The sequence below is a fragment of the Capricornis sumatraensis genome, chromosome 1 (assembly GCF_032405125.1).
Source record: "Capricornis sumatraensis isolate serow.1 chromosome 1, serow.2, whole genome shotgun sequence".
In the NCBI taxonomy this organism is placed as follows: domain Eukaryota; kingdom Metazoa; phylum Chordata; class Mammalia; order Artiodactyla; family Bovidae; genus Capricornis; species Capricornis sumatraensis.
The window spans coordinates 236868020-236881458 of record NC_091069.1 but is presented as its reverse complement, the minus strand read 5'-3'; the positions used below and the strand labels follow the sequence as shown (position 1 = coordinate 236881458).

Genomic DNA, 13439 nt, shown 5'->3' with positions numbered 1-13439 from the left:
TTTGTTTGTTTTGCTTTGTTTTAAAAAAGGAGTAATGGCATGAAGATGTACTCAGGAGTTATAAATATTAAGTGCTCGAGCATTTCCATGATATGCATGGCAGCATATCCTTTAGTTAAGTATTCTGTGGCAAAATCAGTATGCTCACAGCCTAAAACCTAGGACAAGTTTGATTTTCTACTTGTAGGAATAGATCCCTCTCTAGTCCGCTGCAAATGCTACTCAGTCTACCAGATCAGCTGGCTGTACTTACCTCACTCCAGTGTTTACTTTGTTACCTCTTAACCCCTTTTCATCCTCCCAGCCTTTACCTCATTTCCAAAGCCAGTCAACTGCACTGTCACCTGATCTTGTGTTCACAGGGCTCATCTTTTAAAAAGATAACTTAGATGAGGGGCTGGACCTTATGTAAATGGCCCAAGTGTGCGCCCTGAGACCGACACTTGTGAGACTGAAGTGTTGACATAACAGGTTCAGGGCTCTTGTAGATCCTTTTCCCTTGCCAGACCTACTTTTTCTCCCTGACCTCCTTGTGCTACAGTCTGCTTGACTGCTTAGTCCTTGCTGCCTTAACTAGACTTTCTGGATTTGATACTTTATCATCTTAGATGGCAGTGTCTTCTGACTTAAAAGTTTGATTCCAAGTCTTCGCTCTTTCTGGACAGTTCTGTTTTGTTATCCTCTGTTGGAACTCTTTCTAGGAACCTTTCACAGAAGCCCATTTGGAATTAACTTGTGTTTATCTGGCCATTGTGCACATTAGCATAAATAACTGAGCCCACCTGCTTTGAATTGTCTAAGAAGTTTGGTGACGCTGCTAAGAATCTGCCTGGTTTCCATTTCCACATCTTCATCTGATTTCATCAAGTTCAAAGTCCACTCTGAAGTTTGTAGTACTTGGCAAATGCTTCATCCTGGGTCTTGCTGGAAGAGTAGCCGTGTCTTGTTTTGTTTTTAGCTCTCTGACCCTTCAGTTCTTCAGTTTTCTGAGAAAGAGGTGGTTTATGACTTGGCCACAGCTAAGTTATAGATCCACTAGAGCTCATGGAGGGCTGGGGAATTCCCTTTTAAGCCAAGGCCATGTAGGGTTGCAAAGAGTCTGACGACTGAGCGACTTTCACTTTCACCTTCAACTTGGTAATATTCCCTTGTATGCCATGCACCTCTGCCTTAGGATAACCTGAGTTCTACATTTTCCCGCTGACCCCTTCTCTCCCCCAGGCCATAGGGATCTCCTGTCCCAAAACAGGGGTCTCACATGCTATTCCAGTAGATCTTCATCTGCCCCTACGAGAGCTCCAGTGTCAGAGACAAAAAGTGATGAAGACACCAGCAGAGGGTACATAGCACCTAGCCCACTGACCTCAAATGTGGTCAGTTTAGGGTACAGCATTTTTTATATGCTTTAATTCTGTAGTTAAATGTACAAACCAGTCCCCTTGAAGAGCTGGGAAAGAGAGATGACTCCACTCTGAGGATTCAGTCCATTACTAATATTCCTCCTGGCCAGACGCAATGTCTGTGTATCTCTCTCTCTTAGAACAGATTCAACAAGCTATGCCACAGGGCATATTTGCTGAGCTGTGGTGAGGAATCTCCAAGAACCACGAGGCGGAACAACTTCAGACCCCACTTAGCATTGCTCTTATACCTGGAAAGACCTAAAGATCCTTTGCAGGGACTAGGACTGGCTGTCCATCATTACCAACTCTACAGCACAGTACTAGGGTCGTTGAAAGACACCTTGGAGAATGTTTTATTGTATTTGGCTCTCCAGCCCCACATCTGAGAAGCTATCCAGTGCTCTGTTAGACCTTCATGTGGGCCAGAGAGCTACTATGGCAGTGGCCACTGCCAGCTCCTTCGCAGGTGACCTGAAAATTGTTCCTCTGGATTTGATTCCGCGCTTTTTCCTATCTCCAAGAAGCAACAGTTAGACCCAGGCATGGAACAACAGACTGGTTCCAAATTGGGAAAGGAGTACGTCAAGGCTGTTTATTGTCACCCTGCTTATTTAACTTATATGCAGAGTACATCATGAGAAATGCCAGGCTGGATAAAGCCCAAGCTGGAATCAAGATTGCTGGGAGAAATATCAATAACCTCAAATACACAGATGACACCATCCTTACGGCAGAAAGTGAAGAAGAACTAAAGAGCCTCTTGATGAAAGTGAAAGAGAAGAGTGAAAAAGCCGGCTTAAAACTCAACATTCAGAAAGCTAAGATCGTGGCATCCGGTCCCATCACTTCATGGCAAATAGATGGGGAAGCAATGGAAACAGTGATAGACTTTATTTTCTTGGACTCCAAAATCACTGCAGATGGTGACTGCAGCCATGAAATTAAAAGACACTTACTCTTTGGAAGGAAAGTTATGACCAACCTAGATAGCATATTAAAAAGCAGAGACATTACTTTGGCAACAAAGATCCATCTAGTGAAAGCTATGGTTTTTCCAGTAGTCATGTATGGATGTGAGAGTTGGACTATAAAGAAAGCTGAGTGCTAAAGCATTGTTGCTTTTAAACTGTGGTGTTGAAGACTCTTGAGAGTCCCTTGGACAGCAAGGAGATCCAACCAGTCCATCCTAAAGGAAATCAGTCCTGAATATTCACTTGAAGGACTGATACTGAAGTTGAAACTGCAATACTTTGGCCACCTGATGCAAAGAACTGACTCAGTGGAAAAGACCCTGATGCTGGGAAAGATAGAAGGTGGGAGGAGAAGAGGATGACAGAGGTTGAGATGGTTGTATGACATCACTGACTCAATGGACGTGTGTTTAAGCAAGCTCCGGGAGTTGGTGATGGACAGGGAAGCCTGTTGTGCCGCAGTCCATGGGGTTGCAGAGTCGGACACGACTGAGCAGCTGAACTGAACTGAATCACATTTTAATCCTCATTTTGGTTAGTGTATTCACTACAGTGCTCCTTTTATTCCTGCATAGATATCTCAGTATGCTCAAGGCTACAGTTGCAGTTAGATCCTGTTGCTCATTCATGTAGCTTCTCAGGGCACTCTGGGGTTTGAAACCTAGATTCATTCGCATTCTGACTTTGCATCATTTTTACCAACTTGCTCCCCGACTGATACCTTAATGGAAAAGGTAGATCAGACACTTAAGTAGTGTGCTTTCTGGAACCATAGCATCATCCGCTATGATGAATTTAGTTACAAATCTGAGCCTCCTACTGCAGACATGTTGGTAGACTATGACCAATAGTCTGAAGGGAATATACTTCCAGATAGTTCTGCTACTTGATATCCTAAATGAGGAGCGAGGTTTTCCATCTGCCTTACAGCTCCCCTCTATCCCCGAAGTGTTAGCCACCACAGCCCCCAGGAAACATGAAAGAAAGTTCAAAGCCCCACTCCATATTTCAGTGACTGACCACTAGCACAGTTCTCCAGTGATCCCTGGTCTGAGCCAAACATCTTCTTCTCGAATTAATGTCTACTCCCAGTTGATAATAGAACTCTTGTTCTTGAGAATGGGCGTTTTTCCTGCTTATCTTTTGCACTTGTTTCACTCTGTTTGCCTTAGCCCCATTACTTGTGTCATTCCTGAAGTGCTCTTGCTGACATAGATTCAAGTGCCATAGCACTCATTAAAGAGTGGATTGCACTTGCTTATTCAACACTGTAAGTTTATTGGGAACAAGGGTTCTCTCTCCTCCATCAATGTATCTTCAAGTTTTAAAACCATGCCTAGCACTCAGGGAGCACACAGATATTTGCTGAATAGATAAATGCGGGCGTGTAAATAGGAGCTGTGTCCTGTTTGCCCTTCCTTGCCTGCTCCCTGATTTCGTCCCCCTGTCCTGCACTGTCTCCATTCTCTTCTAACCAGCCTGGCTCCCCATGTCATTTCTGAACATCACGGCAGTTTTGCCCAGACAGACTTACATGATTTTTATTTCCCTGACTGCAAAGAATTGGAGTTAAAATAATTATTGCTGTATCCCCTCGTTTTCCTGAAGGCCCAGAGAGGTCAAGCGAGTTGCTCAGACGCAGGAATGGATCTGTATGTCTACATGATTGCTACACCTGTCCTGTGCCTTGCCAGATTTCCATCTTTGCTGGGATGCGGCCAGTAAATATTGTCCAGGAGCCTCTTACACATCTGTATTTACTGTGCCCAGTTTCTTAAGCAGCAGAGCCAGTCTAATAGTATTTCTCAGGTCTGGGAGCGTAATCAGGTGTCCCTGCCCCTGCGCCTTCCCCAGCCCTCAACACTTTATTTTCTGGTAATGTGATTACACTCAATACAGGGAACTGTTTCTCCCAAGTTATCCCTTCTTATTCTTAAGTAGGAATTATTTCCCAAGTCATGGAGAAGGAGCTTTCAGACTTCTGCATCTAGCTATTCAGTGCCCAGATTTTTGCCCCAACTTTTAATTTCCTTCCCATGCCAAAGGCCCATGGTTTGGCCTTGCCTTTTTCAAGAACAATGGCTAGTGCTTGATTGAAGGAACCTGTCAGTCAAGCAGTCTTTGACAGTTGCTGTAGCACGGAAGATTAGATAACTTGGGAAAGGCTGTAATCCCAAAGAAATAGTAATAAGGTCCTAAAACAAGTTTATTGGAGTGAGATCAGTAAGAGAATGAATAAAAGGTGTAGAGTGCAAAATCACTTGATTGGGTGTTCAGGAAGAGATGAAATCAGAATTAACAAATGTAGCGCCTGGGTAATGGGGAGAATAATAACACCTTTAACAGTGACAGACAGACAGACATGGAGAAAGAGCACATTTAGGAGGGAAGATAAACTCAGTGTGGGACATAAGGGGTTAGACTTCATGGAAATTAAGTTTGGATTGAGCAGGCAGTTAGGAATATGAAGCTAGAGTTCAGGAAAAAGAAGTATCCATATCGAGCTGATTTCAAAGTCACAGCCTTTTCATTTATGTAGAGTGAGGATGAACAGAGCTTTGGGATGCATGTCCATTTAAGGAAGGGAAAGGGTGAAAAGTCTCAAGTTTGGGCACTTATGTCTTTTAAATAGAAGTGGGAATGGAAAGTGGGGCAGACGGAGGAAGGGGACTCAGTGGGGTAGAGCAGAGTAAAGATTCAAGAAGAGGAGTGGAGAAGCGAGAAGGGCTTTGAGCTGGAAGTACCCAGCCTCAACAGGAGTGAAGAAAAGTATGGAGACATGTTAATGAGAAGAGGGAAGTTGAGGCAACTTGTGTCCCAGAAAGAAAGCAGTGTCCTTGGAGAATGAGATGAGCACAGAGGGACTGAGGGTGTAGGGAGATAAGAAGCACTAGAAGGAGGAGATAAACATCGTGAGAAAAATGGTGTCTCCTGCAGCAGAGTGCGAGGCTCGTGGGCCCACAGTGAGCGGGGTGGCGTGCCCTGGGACCAGGCAGGCAGGGTTGGTAGTTTTTCTGTCCTAATATCAGCAGGGTTATTTATTTATTTATTTTTTAATTGGAGGAAAATTGCTTTACAGTGTTGTTGGTTTATGCCATACAACAGCAAGAATCAGCCATTAAGTATCCATAAGTCGCCTCCCTCCTGAGCCTCTCTCTCCTCCCCGCTTTCCACCCCTCTCAGTCATCACAGAGTGCCAGGCTGGGGTCCCTGTGCTATGCAGCAGCTTCCCACTAGTAATCTGTTTTACACATAATAGAGTGGATATGTCAGTGTTACTTTTTCCATTCGTCCCACCCACTCCTTTCCTTGCTATGTACGCAAGCCTTTTCTCTACATCTGCGTCTCCATTGCTTCCCTGCAAATAGTTTTCATCAGTACCATTTTTCTAGATTCCACATTTATGTGTTAATATACAATATTTGTTTTTGTGTTTCTGATTTACTTCACTCTGTATAACAGGCTCTAGGCTCATCCACCTCACTACCACTGACTCAAATTTGTTCCTTTTTATGGCTGAGTAATATTCCATTGTGTATATGTACCATATCTTCTTTATCCATTCATCTTTCTGTGAACATCTAGGTTGCTTCTGTGTCCTGGCTATTGTAAATAGTCAGCATTTGGGGATCTGAAGCAGAACTGAGTGGTGGGAGGATAGTGGAAAGGAGTCTACTGTGTGGAGTATCTGAGCATGACATCCAGGTCAAAGAGAAGATATATGAGGGTTAGGTTGATCAGTAGACAGTGAGAAGGGTGGTGTTCAGGGGCTGGAGATGACAGTGAGGACAGAGGCGGATGTGCACAAAGGTAAGGCTGAGATGAGGTTTGGTCTAGGGTGAGAAATAGATCAACATGTATGTTTTCATCAGCCACTTTGGAACCTGCAAATCATTACTTTTTTTTTTTCTTTTTTAAAATGAGCATTCCTCCTGCCCTGTGACTGCAGTGTGGTTGCCTGTCCTTAATAGTTGATGGTCTTTCTCCTAGGCACCATTCATTTCAATTCTGTTTTCTTCTCTTCCCGTTTGGCTTGAACATCCTGAGATTTCCCACCCTGTCCTCTTCTGAAGTCAGGCTTCTAATGCCTCTCATGTTAGTCTAGGTCAGTGACCCTCAACCTTGCTGCACACTAGACTCTAACCAAGGAGCTTTCTAAAAACATATGGGTGCCTGGTCCCAGCGCAGAGAATGTGATTTAATTGACCTGGGAATTTATTAAACTCCACAGGTGATCTTTGCACATGTTTCCCCAGCCGGCTGTTCTCCCGGGTGAAAGTAATGACTCCAGTCGTGTTGCCTGCACTGGGAGCTACCTGACGAGCTCAGACCCACACCTTCTCTGACCATGGCAGTATTACAAGTGTGGCTACGCATGAGGGCTCCAGAGTCTGATGCCTGGATTCCTATCTCAGCTCTGTGATGCTAGGCAAACTCTCAGTTATCTAGACTCCTCAATTTCCTAATGTGCTGATGGGGAATAATAATGCCTACAAAAGGCTTAATTCTCAGAATGTAACATACTTATTAGCACAATGCCTGCCACATAGAAGTGCTCAACAAATAGTAGTTGTTTTTGTTAATATTTGTGTTATGATTGTATTAGCTCATTTTCTGCTATGCTGCTTTTTCATAGGACCACACAAATTAATTTCTTCCACATACTATTTTGTGCCTCTACATTGGAAAATCATAGGCTGTCTTTTTTCTAAATTTAAAAAATAATAAAGCTTCATGACTGTAATGATTACAAGTAGCAGGACTTAATGCTACAATGAAAGTTGGTAAAGATTACTTTTCTAAATATTTATCTTAGTTTCAGTTTGCTTGGTAAGAGAGTGGCCACAGGATGGCTCTGTCAGAAACCCACAGATTTTTTAAGGACTGAGTGTGGACCATGATTTTTCAAAAAATTCACTCTGGCAGGAAGCTGCCCAGTGGTAGTTCAGTTATATCTTGCTTTTTCTCAAAACTATTTATGCAACGCCACCACACTATTTATCACATGTAATTATTGTTTTAAGTGTCTTTAAAAATAAAGAAAACATAATCTGCCCTTTACGCCTACGATTCCGCCTGGCAGTTCCTTGGTGGGGTAGTCACACCTTCCTGATCAGCTGTCTGCCCCCACTGCAAAGTGATTGTTCCAGAGGCCAAAACTCTTGCTAAAAACAACGTTAAACGTAAAATGGACATTAACATACTTGCATTTACAAGCAGTGAAGTTTGTCATCTTCGTGTTGTTATTTATGCAGCATTAACCTTTTTCTCCAGATCATTGAGACTGAAAATATGATGGACCGAATTGTGACTGGCTTGTCTGAGTCTAGTGTCAAGGTGCGGTTAGCTGCCGTCAGGTATGAGCTTTAAATGGCCTGAATAAAAATCCTTTGCCATGTGTTTAACCTTTTTCCTTTCCGGACCTTCACCGAGTAAGCACAGAATCCAAATGTTACTTGACCATATTCTCAGGTGAATTCGTACAGTGTGTAACACTATTTAACAGAGAAGCTAGCTTGAAAAGCCCATGAAGTCCTGAAGTAGTTGAATTAACGATGTGTGTAGATAAACTTGAAATGTATATTAGTAATTGTGCAATGCCCAGCAGTGTGTTTTAAAAGGAAAAGTTTTGGCTTCTTGTGAAGCTAATTTTGATTATTCTTTGTAGATGTTTGCACAGTTTATCTAGATCTGTGCAGCAGCTTCGAACCAGTTTCCAGGATCATGCTGTGTGGAAACCTTTAATGAAGGTAAGAAGAAAACATCAAGTCCACACCTATTCCCGCAGACCCACTGTGGGCAAGGTAGCTGACAGCTCTCCCTGATCTAAGAGTGTGTCTGATTTTTATGTTAAAGCATTGTGAACATTTATCTCCTCAGATCTGATGTTCTAAGCCTCTTTAGAACACACAGACTGTGTTTCTGAGGTCAGCATCTCATATATGACAAGGGAAGTGCACACCTGGCTTTCTTTCATTAAATAAAACTTCAGTTACTTTTTAGACTTATATCCAGAGTTATCTTTGTGATTTTTGTTTATTAAAAAAGAAAGGAATCAGACATTTACAGATATAACCTGTTCTTAGTCTTTTGGCACTCCCTTAATATTTTTTAAAAGTTGTTACTTCCTGCCTCTCCACTCCAGAAAGACTTCTTTGTTAAGACCTAAAGGTCTTTCCTTTGAGGGTACACACACAAAAAAGGGTGGTTTAGGTCAAAGAATTATCTGAATTGAGATTTAGAATATGCATCAGATTTCTGCTAATAATGTTATCCCTCATACATTACAGAACCACAAGTCACTGTGGTCTCACCATCTTTTTTCTTTTCTTTTTTTTAAGCAACTGTATACTTTGCATTTGATCTGCACATTTTTTTTGTCTAAGTTTTTGGCTTTTTGTTTTGCTTTTTAGTACCTACTGTGAAAGCCTCCAGGCACAGTAAGTCTACCAAAAATTTGTACTACAGAGTTCTTGCCCTCAGCTAAAAGCCTCGGTAACAGTAGAGGCTTCTGTGTGGTAGAGTTAGTCAGAATAGTTGGGGGAGGCTTCTGTCAGATTCTAAAGTGACTTTGAAGGCAGAAGGAAGGCAGGAGGATTACCTAGAGAGGAACAGCCTGAAGAGCAGAAACATTACGTGTGGTGTGTGAAGGAGGACTGAGCACGCCTTCAGGACTGCAGTGGAGGGTGCATGGTGGGCACCGGGTGGAAGGTGGGCACCAACTGGAAGGGTTGGGCCAGTGCCTTCCCCAGGAAAGGGAGTTTACTGTTGCCACTCTTCCTTGTTCTTAGATTGTACCTTTTTTGTAGCAGCTTCATCTTAGTTTATTGATTCTGTCCATTCAAGATTTTTTTAAAGTGCTCTCCTATTTCCCAAAATAACTTCCAGATATTTTCTCTGGAGCCATTTTCTGATTACTCAGCTCAGTACCCCTCTATCATATGAATCAGAAGTGGTTTCTGACTAGTTCTGCCTGGGCACAAGTTGGATGAGCAGTCTAAAAGGATTTGTGCACTTGGGTACATGTGGGTATAATTACCATCAAACTATTACTATTTTTGCACATTTAAAGTATAGTATTAAAAGCCTGAAAGTAAATGAGTGATTTATTTCAGGTACTTTTAGGTTTTTCTTAGTTCAGAGATTGCTTGCATGTCTATTGATTCTTTTCCCCGTTTTTCTTGTCTGTGTTTTTAAATGTTGATTAGCAAACTGTGTTTTTAAATGTTGATTAGCATGTGAAACCAGGTTAAAAGCCCAGGGCCCCAGGGAAGATGTCGGGCTGCCTCACTTTTCTGAGTCTAAAAATGGGATGACGACCTAGGGCTTTTGGTGACCGAGTGTGCAGCTCTAAAGCACATGTTGCAGCTTTCTTGAGTGTTTAGCTTGGGTTTTGTGAGTGCATTGCTGTTTACCCCATGAAATCACGTGTACAACACTCAGCTTTGTAACTGGACTTGTATTATCACTTTTTTCTGTTACAACCCATTTCATGTTAGCTGCATTGTTAGTCAGCTTATAATTAAATTAACCGTGAATCATTTTAGCGGCCTGTGAAGTGGTAACTAGTCCATTTTGTGGTCTTTTGACACAGTTTTTATAATTTGCATCACTGGCTAATTAGTTGATATTTAAAATTCTTTGACGATTTCTCTGTGGTTTCATGCTTGATTTCTTTCCGAGTATTTGTTAAGGAACAGTTCCGTATGTTTTCCTTGCTGTTGGAGTTCTCTGACGGTGTGTCTGCTTTCATCATTGGTTTTGATTTCCTGTCTCATCCTGTTGTCTGCTTAGTCGTCGTCAATCCAGACTGCCCCCCCACCCAGCCCCCGAGGCTGTAGTTTACCCATCCTTCTCCCCTCGCCCGTCCCCCCACTTGTGCTGGTCATAGTCGTGCTGTGGTCCACAGCGTGTGTGCCCTTAGTCGGGTTTGTGCTTTGTCTTCATGTCTCATTAAATGGTGTTTTTGCCCCATAGCAGTAAGTTGAATTGGTGTATCACTATGCAGTTACAGGAGAAGGCAACCCACTCCAGTACTCTTGCCTGGAAAATCCCATGGATGGAGGAACCTGGGTGGCTGCAGTCCATGGGGTCGCACAGAGTTGGATACGACTGAAGTAACTTAGCAAACTATAGAAGAGTAGGCATTCAGTTTTAACTAAAACTTTCATTTGTGGATTATTATTTTGGTGAAATTCTATTTGGTCAGTGTTGGATGTCAGCTTCTAAATTTCATGTGTTATATCTGATACTGTACTGAGTAAATGCTCTCAAGAATTTCTTGAATTTTTCTAGCATGTCTTCTGTTTTATCATTTAGTGGTATCTAATTTGAGAATAAAACCTGGTAAAAGCACATGAATATCTGTAAAACAAATAATATATTTTTAAAATGAATCATAAAAGTAAAGCAACTTTGTGAAACAAGTAGTAACTATTTATTACTGGTTCTTTTTTTAAAAACTACACATTTTGAAAGTTTTTTTTTTTTTTTCTTAACAAGACCCAGCATGTCCCTTCCTCCCAAAATACACTCCCCTGAATTCACATTAATGTAAATTCCTGAACACATAGACCAGAAACAAAGCAACTTTTTAAAGCCTTGTTTGACATTCACTTATTTCAATGATTCTAAGTAGTATAATTTTAGAAAATCATTATTTCTCTTAATTCATAAGCATTCTTTGAGTGCCCACTTTGTGCAGTGCCACTTAGGCCTGGATAAATTAAACTATAGATATTATAGATTATTCTTTCAAAAAGCTTTAGTTTGTAAGTAGGAAAGAAGATTGGCAGGGCTGCACAAAGAATTTGAATAGTGACAGTAATACGGCCCTAAGGGAGCTCACAGACAATAGCAGTGAACTCAGGAATATAGAATGACTTCTTTTTGGAAGGGCTTCAGGAAGGCTTCTGGAAGAAGATGACTTTAAAGCATGGATAGAGATGTAGGAAGGACATGGCAAGGGAAAGGAAGGGTGAACAGAGTCTTAGAGTAGATTATGGCAAACACAGAGATTGGCCAGCCATAGTATATGAGATTTGATCTTGATCACCCAGCTAACAATTCACAGGAGACTTAAAACACAGTATTTTAGGAGAATTGCTTTGATTTTGTAATTCTTGTTTGTTCTTAACATGGGAACTTCAGACTTGATTTAGCTGAAGAAAGCAGATAATCATTTAACTCTGAATTTTTTCTTTTTTTTAATGATCCATTTCCATTTTGTGTAATTAGAACTCCTAGGATTCCTTTTGGGGTCATAAGCCTGATTCTGGTCTGATTCCAAGTGCAAAGGATTTCTTTGAAGTGGATATGGCATATAACTGGTGGTGCTTATGAAGGCTTCTCTCTTTGAATCTAGAAGGAAGGGGTTCTGATAATAACTAATGGCAATTAACCTTTGTCATCAGGCTGTGTTGTCTTCTCTAAGTTCAGCAGGAGTCCATGATAGTTTGCTGTATAACTTGTATGAGTCTGATATTGTGCCTGATAGCAATCATGGCAAGGAGTTACCTTTTTTAAAACCTTATTTTTATGTAGCCATTACTGTGTGATAGTTTCTGCTCTAAAATCTTTTTATATATTAATTTTCATACAAATCCCTGAAGCAGACTCTGTTATTATCCTCATTTTACAGGCAAGAAATTCATAAACTTATTAAGTAGTTGAACTGAAATTTGCATTCAGGCATTCTGCATTCTTATTTCCATGCTATGCCACTTCCCTTATTCAGCAGATGACATTTAATCTTAAATATTCCCATCAAGGAAGTGTTGTGAAGTCTCAGAGAGGTTAAGAAATGTGCTTAAGTTCACACGTCTAATAAGTGGAGGAGTGACGGTTGGAACCAGGACTATGTGATTCCAGTCCTGAGAACCAATTCTTCACCTTGCTCTTCCTATGTCGTAGTTTGATCTATCCACATTCCTGTTCAGACAGGTCCTTCCAGAAGCAATGGAAAGGCTCAGGCCCTCGGGCAGTTCTGTGGTTTCATAAATGCCTGATGTGGTGGAATCAATTGGGTTAACTTGCCTCAGAGCAGTTCTCTGGTCTTCAGACTTTTTGCATAGAGCACCCCATCCCTGACTCGTGTCTTATCTCCTTTTCCATGTAGCAATGACTGTAGTTGTCCAGCAAGACAGACCTGAGGGCCCTAGTCAGTCATAATGACAGCACTAGGTGAAGTCTCCCTCAGTGTCAGGTGGATCTTTCCTCTCTCTGCAAGATGAGAAATCAGATTAAAAGATAAATTGTTTTTGTTCTCATTTATTCTGATGCTCTCACCTGCACGATTGCAAACTATTAATAGTATCCTTTTTTTTTAATTCCATAGGTTTTACAAAATGCACCAGATGAAATCCTAGTAGTAGCATCGTCCATGCTATGTAATCTCCTTCTTGAATTTTCTCCAAGCAAAGAGGTTAGTGTTGATTTTCTCTTCCTAGATGACTTCTGCCCAGTCTAGAGCTTAGTTAAATAATTTTCACTGTAGTTGACATTAAAATTTGAGGCTTGGGATTTAACACTACTTCTGAATTGTTTGGATGTTGGGTGTTGGGGAGCATTAAATTAATTTTAAAATAGAGTTGTCATTCTCTGTTATCCCTTCTCTGCCTGGCATATGCAGTTTATTTTAAAGATATTATAGCTTATAGTCAATCTGAACTGTCTAAAATTGTAAATATAGAAAATAATTACACAAGTAATAGACTGTTTTCAAATTATATTTACTAAAGAATAAATTAAGACCCAATTTTGTAAACCAGGATTACATGGCATTGCATGGAGATAACTGCTGGCACTGAAAAGTAATTTTTTTTTTAAGCTTTATTTTGAAAACTAATCTTTTTAATGTTAATGGTACTTACTTAGGGAGGGTTTACATTTGGGATTTTTTTCCCCCTTATATGCATTTTATAAATTGTTTTTATGATAAAGAAAATGGAAATAAACTTTAATAAAGGGAAGAGGTTACCTGATAGAATTAGTTTTACAGTGTTAAAATATCTCTGGTCTGCCTAGTCATGAGCTAGGTTTGGACACCATCCGTTATTAAGTGCAT

At 41.0% G+C, this 13439-nt stretch overlaps 1 protein-coding gene across 1 annotated transcript in view; it reads left to right on the top strand.

Moving 5' to 3' along the window:
- ARMC8 (armadillo repeat containing 8) overlaps positions 1-13439 on the top strand; it is a 104908-nt gene that overhangs the window by 69832 nt on the left and 21637 nt on the right. The window contains exons 13-15 of the mRNA XM_068985575.1: positions 7649-7731; positions 8043-8124; positions 12711-12797. Of these exons, the coding sequence (XP_068841676.1) occupies positions 7649-7731; positions 8043-8124; positions 12711-12797 (252 nt within the window). The remainder of the gene's footprint in view (positions 1-7648; positions 7732-8042; positions 8125-12710; positions 12798-13439) is intronic.